Genomic DNA, 6,846 nt, shown 5'->3' on the forward strand with positions numbered 1-6,846 from the left:
GCAACGAGTCGTCGGCTCGTTGTCAATAACAAGAACGTCGATCTGAACCTCAATTACTGATATGGCCTCGAGTGTGACATTTACTATCAAGGGCGTCGTCACCCAGTACCGATAAGCGAAGAGCTCGATATAAATGACATGACAGTGTGATAATTTTCCCTCGCGTCTAATGAAACGTAATTCGGCTTCGGCGGACCGGTAGCTTTCGGAGAAGGGTGCCATTATGCGGCTTCGTTTCGACGCGTCGACATGGAAAATAAATTCAGAAACTGTAGAGAGTGAGGGTAGATGAAAACGGCACGAGAGAATCGGGTTTGCGAAGCAAGCCAAAAAAGCCTCTTACGCCACCGACTTTATTGAGTACCCCCGCTTTTCTTTCAGACGATACAAAATATGCGCATGCATCATATGAGAGCTATTTACAAGAAACTTGAGTTTAAAGAGATCAAATCGAGCCAGTCGACCACATGAGGGCAGCAAGTGGACGGAGTTTCTAGAATAAACCGCGACGGGCTTTTCGTCTGGTTCGGCTCAGTTCAGCTTCGTTGTGGATTCCTCGTACGTGATTCCCTCGACCCTCAATCGCTTCAGGATGGGCTTGTAGATCTCGCTCGCCAACGGTAGGATCATTCCCTTCTGCTGGATCTCGCCTGTAGACAAATTGATATCAATCCCCAATTGGCATCCGATATTTATGATAGCAACCATAATTGTTACTGTGTCCTCCGGGAAGATGCCGCCGTTCAGATTGAAGACGCGCTCTCAGATCCCTGAATCAGCGAAATCATCTCAAAGCTACCCTCTTACCCTCAAGTATCATTTTCGAGGCGATGGCGCACGGGTAGCCCACAGTTTTCGCCATCGCTGAATATCCACTCGGGTCTCCATAAGCTACCATATTGACATGGCGCATCTCTCGTTGTCCGTCCAACCATTCGATGCCGATGTCATGCCTTAGTATGACTAGATCACGCTCCCCAGGCTCTAGATCATTGGGCGTAAATTAGAAATCGAGTCAGTACCACCCCTGGACTCTCCTGAATCTGATCTCGCCTGAGGTCTGCGATTCCTCGATATATGTTCTCGATTTGAGGACGGCTTCACGCGACTGTCGAGTACTCACGGAAGGAGAGTTTCTTCGATAAATAATGAGTCAAGGTATCCATAGGGGTGTTCTTCTTGTCGATTGGAGTGTCCGAGAGTAATCCGAGTTTATCGAGAGCTTCCACGCGCTGAGAGTCTCGTCCAACATTTTCAAAAATCAGGTTTTTCACGTTGCTCGTGAGAAGATCTTCTTGCTGTCCCATCAAGTTGCACAGGAATTGTTTCTGTAAAGAAAAAACATCGGTCGACATCGCATCGGGATAGATCCCTACTACGTATAATGCTGAGGGATGCAGCGATCTGCATTCGATAGAGAGATAACACCACAACTCGGGGTCCGTTGCAGACAATCTTTCGAGAAATCGGAAAAATCGATAGAATCCGACCCATGAAAGCCCTCGTTTTCTATTACAGGAACATGACGAGACAAGGGGGTGATTAATGGAGAATATTTTAGAAGCAAGGTAGAAATCCGTTTAATGTTTTTTTAATGACGCATCCGCGTATGTGATTCCGCGGAACTATAAATTAGGCGAGGAGGCTCTGAACAAACAAGTGCGCGAGCGAACTAATGAACGAAGAACACACCACACAGAAGGAGAAAAGAGGGCCGGACATTTTCGAAGTAAAGCACTGAAGTTCGTTTTCGAAACGATCGTTCGTACCCAAGTAATTTCAGGTCCTCGGTTGTGTAGGGACGGATGGGGGTCATCGCTGAACAGACCCATCATATGGAGACCTTTCGTGACATTGCAGAAACCTTTGTAGCGGAGTGTTCCTCGGAGAACGGTGGCGGCGTTGCTGATTCCGTAAGTGTCCTTGTAGATAGTGGAATCCCTGTTAGGGTATCCCTCAAGGGCGAACCCAGGCAGAAAGTCGATATTATGGACGTTGTCCAACAGGGAACCGCCGCTGGCAATTTCGTACACTTGGCCGTCCCGTAGGTACCGCGCCCAGCCCATCGTTCCGATGAGCGCTGAACGGGGGCTCCAGCTGAACTTGTACCTGCATCGAAAACGCCGTTATTTCCCTGAGCAAAAGGCTTGAATGTGATTTGTTCTTGAAAATTCTGAAGGTGCCTCTCGAGCAGGAAGCGTGTGTGCACATTTACCGTAGCGGATTGTCGCAGTGTTCGGGAGCCGGGAGACCTCCGCAGTACGAGACGAAAGAAGTTATTTTACCGCCATTCAATCGGACCTCGTCGAAACACTCCATCGCGAGCAGATGATCGATTCCAGGATCCAAGCCGATTTCGTTCATGACCGTGATGTTCGCCTTAACAGCTCTGGGGGAAGATCACGCTCGTGATTGGGGATATCTCCGAAGGAAGCAAGAAGGAGAATTTGATCTCGCGATGGAGGGAATATTTTGAAGCGGCTCGACGCAAGACTCACTCGTGATGGAGTTCACGTAGCTCGGGTAGTAGGTAGGAGGCCGTGACCATGTTTGTCTGGTGTTCTATGCACAATTCAGCGATTTTCGCGTGTAAGGAGTAGGGAAGCAACGAAATGACGAGATCACTGTCCTTGATTTGATTCGATAGACCGCTGACCGATTCATAAACGTCGACGACCGTGTAGTCGGCGTTGGAGTATTTCGCCGCTAGATCTTCTGCTTCCTTCTGGATCGCCGAAGCTGCGAAGATATTTGATTGAGACTCTGACATTCGGTCCCGAAGCAATTCCGGACGATCGCGAAAATGATTCGATATCCTGCCATCTGATTTGATTGAGTCCGAATCACTTCTTACCCACGGTGACCTGAACGTTCTCATCTCGGCAAAGGTACTCCACCAGAGGAGCAGATACATAGCCGGCGCCGAGCACCACAACTTTCTTCTGAGGCTTCGTAGAAGTCGTGACTTTCTTCATTGACCTTGAATTGAAATAACAAGTAGCTCGTGAGAGAACGCTCAGCAAGTACCGGTGGTCGGACAACTGCTATGGGCGAGACAAAGTCCCACTGAGCTTAGGCCTGCCTATGCATTGACAGAAAGAGCGTGACTCTTATCAGATAGATGGCCAGTGGTCGCAGACGGAATCGATGATGGCTCAATCCCGGACTGAGATTGGCAACGATGATTCATTTGACATTTATTGGCCCACGAAGCGCCCCTCGAGCGGCAAAAGCGGAGTCATCACTTCTGATATTTCTCAATCATGTCAGATGTTCTTACTTTGATGTTTGTCTCAATTCCGCGATGTACTCATAGTTATCTGTCAGGGAGCCATTGCTCGTTATGATGGCGTTCCTGACCACGTGAGACATCTTAGATTCGTCGAGGGCTTGTTCGGCGTCGGAGTTGACCTGCACGGATTGGCGTCATCGATGAGTGGCTTTGGTTTTTTCATTTCGGAAGAGCTTTTTCCCAGTCAAAGTTCTCAACTCACGATTTCCCAAATATAGGGCATCAAAAGGTACCCGAAGTAATCGGTGGCCTCAAGCGGGAGCTGTGTAGGCATGTTGTCAATCGAGCAAACGAGTACTCCGGGTCCGGAGAAACTGCGGAAGGCAACAGAGGGATCTCGGTGAGCATCTCGTCCCGTTGTCGCGAAGTCCCAATCACCTTCCGCTGTATCACGTAATATTTCTCCACGGAATACGAATACCTCTCTCGACTCCGGTGCTGGTCAGCATCGTAGAGACAGAAGGGGTAGTCAATTGTTGTGCACTCCGTCATGAACTCGATGGAGCCTCCGGGATCGGCAGAAATATCGCAAATAGCGAGGAGCCTATGCGGCAGCGAAGGCGATCCCTCAGACGATGGTAGCCATGGCGTGTACGTGGGTTGGAGGATTCGTTTCGCGTCTGGTATCGTTACCAACTTTGGCGAATTGACTGCCCAGTAGATACCGTTCACAATGACCGAGGCGTATGGTGCAATCTGAGGAAACGACACGAAGAATCAAAGCTCTTGATCCAAACCCTTGTAAGGAGCCTCAGATTGCAGAGCTCGAACGGAAAAACTCACATCTTTCGCGAATGCAGAGTAGTATCTCTCCGGGAACTCTTCGCATTCCTTGTAATCGAAGCCTCCGTCGCTGACGCGCTTCCAGTGATCCTCTCGGCTAACAACGGCTCCGTAGACTTTGTTTATGGCTGCATGAAGAGTGAAGGTTGTTTTTCGTGAATGGAATATGACTCAAAAGCAGCGAGAATGATTTTTCTAGGATCACCATCGACTCTGGGAGGGGAGAATTCATCCCTCAATTTCCTTACATCCGGCTTTCGCTACTTCTGCCAGATCCTTCGAATCGACGTATTCGAATGGGAGCTCTTGGAAAACCTCTTGGGCGCCCTGTGAGAAGCAGACCGCCATCAATTACTGCCCAAAGTGTTTAATAATTCTTTTTTGTAACCATGTGCGATAACACCCTGTGCCGATCCCGCTATATTCTCGTTCTTCTTCTCCGCAGTCGGGAAAATGAGATAAGACGAGGTTGAAGTGGTCAGCGCGCGTTCAGAATTTCACCGAACCGCAGTGCCAAGGTGAGGGTATATTGTCTGATCCGAACAAAAGGCAATATCGCTTCGACGTATGGAGTTTTCTTCTGACCGATCGAGTGATTGAATTCTCCACTGTATCAGTAACGCCTTCCCTTTTTCAATCAGACAATCCTACTAATCCCGATCGGACTCGTCGAGGTCGATTCTCGACACGATTTCGTCGGGTACTTATTCTGTGGATAAACAATCCTCCCGCTAGGACGAACCTGCGACACGTTCCCAGATCCTGTGAACACAATCGAGAGGGGTCCGATCGAACGGGGCATCATGCCCAGGGCGATTTCATAACCCGCATCGCGAACAGCCTGCATGCCCATACCGCTGTTCCGGTAGTTGTGCGCTGGGCCGATGTGCTGGAAGAACACCAACGCTGTGAGCACTCAGCCAGAGCGTGGAGATACGAAATTGTTCTCGCCTATCAACTTACCATGAACGGCGTGTGATGACCGAGGGCCAGGAGTCGGAGACCGAGACCGTGCAGGATATTTATCATGCCAGCTTTTCCGGCATATTTCCCGAAAGCGACCACGCGCTGCCCCTTTTCGTCGCACATGCGCTCGTAGTCGATCAGACGGACGTTCTATTCGGGCGGAATATGTGAAATTTTCAGTAGATCACAGAGTGCTTCTCATAGATGGTGAGTGCGAGTTTCATAGAATAGAATTGAGGTGTCTTTTTTTCTCCGATCCACGAGACCTACCCTTTCTATACAAGCGTCCAGCAAGGGCATGTTAGCCTCCTGACCTTTGATGGTATGCGAGAAGAAACAGTAGGTTTTATTCGGATACAGCTGATCGACCGGGACCTGCTTAACGCCGATTATGACCGGAGCTTCACTAATATCCTCTTGGACCACGGCTCCTGCATGTACGTAGCTCTGCAGAGGATACGCTCGTCGATTCGAGGGCTGAATGAGAACTCTGACGCCGGCTTTCGTGAGTTTACGGACGTGTTCGGGTCCGAGGGGGGCGCGTCTTTCCCAGACAGACTGGTCCTCCCGTCGAATCGCGAGTGTCTGAGAATCGAACAGTGTAGTATTTTACGACATGACTCATCCCGGCCTCTCGCCCCAGATCTGGTCCTAGCCGAATATAACCGCAGCAGCTCATACAGACGGTCATCAGTAATCATGATTCAAACATGATTGTGATCGGCATCCCCATCGGCATATGATTACCCATCGGCATCCCACGGCCCCAGCGGCACCGCTCCCCTTTGGTTAACTCACCCGAGCATTTCCAGTATGTTTCCAGGCACACGGGACTCCGAGGGAACTCCGCAAAGCCGCGAGGTTCAGAGGCCGCTTAGACCTCAACAGAGGGATCATATTTCAGTAGAGAGGATGCGCACGTTTTGATTGACGTTCTATTGCTTACGGTTTCTGAGTTCTGTGTGTTCTGCCGAGATTCGCGGTCCTCTCGCGCGAGCTTGTGGCGAGGACGAGACGTCTCTATCGTGCTCGCTATCGAAGATCTAATCGGTTATCTGCTGGAGCGACTGGTCCCTCATAAAAGAGGGCTCGGTCGGATTCTATACGGAGGCGAAGCCTTCCGTGGTCGCATTGTAGCGGGAAGAAGGTGAGGAGCTGGAGACAGAGAGCGTATCTCGGCGAATGAGTGGAGAAATCTCGATGTACGAAATAATGGAGAGCTCAATGAAATCGAGGCATTCCGAGCCTCTCGAAAGTCCGCGAATGGACATTCCCGCGGCGGTCGGCGGTCACCTTCAAGAGGTACCATTCCACAAAGGTGTACGAAAACGGAGTCGACAAGGATAGCTGTTTTTCTTCATTGGAATCTCGAGAGAGGCGAGAGTCGAGCCCCATAATCACAAATTTTATACGGGTCAGGCGAATCTCCGGAGAATGAGGCGGGACGGACATTCTCTCGTCTTCTCCCCGATAATTAAGTCTTCGATGCGCAAAACTCTCCGTCTTCGCAATGAGTGAGAAAGCGCCATGAGTCCATCAACGATAGAAATTCCGTACGCGGATTGTCCTTTTCGGTGGACCAGACCTAGAAGAGATACCAACTACACCGCACAAATCGGAGATTAGATTAATGAGACGCTTCAGACGACTCGAGGGGAAATTCGTGATTGGAAAAGCTCTCGAAGAGAATAATCGATACTTCCGCGAGCCAGCGTCATTGCTTCGACGGAACGAGTCCCCGCAAGGTGAAGAATCATCCGAGAGATGCTGTGCGATAGGAGTCTGCCCGTCCTCACTTTTCCTCT

The 6,846-nt window shown here is 50.0% G+C and overlaps 1 protein-coding gene across 1 annotated transcript; it reads right to left on the bottom strand.

Moving 5' to 3' along the window:
* Positions 1 to 361: 361 nt before the first annotated feature.
* Positions 362 to 5,938, bottom strand: LKRSDH (lysine ketoglutarate reductase/saccharopine dehydrogenase). The gene is made up of 16 exons (XM_029111633.1): positions 5,840 to 5,938; positions 5,312 to 5,626; positions 5,039 to 5,191; positions 4,818 to 4,964; positions 4,324 to 4,402; positions 4,076 to 4,203; positions 3,714 to 3,988; positions 3,495 to 3,606; positions 3,281 to 3,411; positions 2,855 to 3,015; positions 2,499 to 2,739; positions 2,216 to 2,389; positions 1,770 to 2,109; positions 1,124 to 1,328; positions 808 to 984; positions 362 to 650 (listed from the first exon to the last, which is right to left on the bottom strand). Exons 1-16 carry the CDS (start codon positions 5,936 to 5,938, stop codon positions 532 to 534), a joined length of 2,856 nt encoding a protein of 951 aa, XP_028967466.1. The 3' UTR covers positions 362 to 531.
* Positions 5,939 to 6,846: the final 908 nt, after the last annotated feature.

Source organism: Galendromus occidentalis, unplaced genomic scaffold (genome assembly GCF_000255335.2).
Source record: "Galendromus occidentalis unplaced genomic scaffold, Mocc_1.1 scf7180000077453, whole genome shotgun sequence".
NCBI lineage: Eukaryota > Metazoa > Arthropoda > Arachnida > Mesostigmata > Phytoseiidae > Galendromus > Galendromus occidentalis.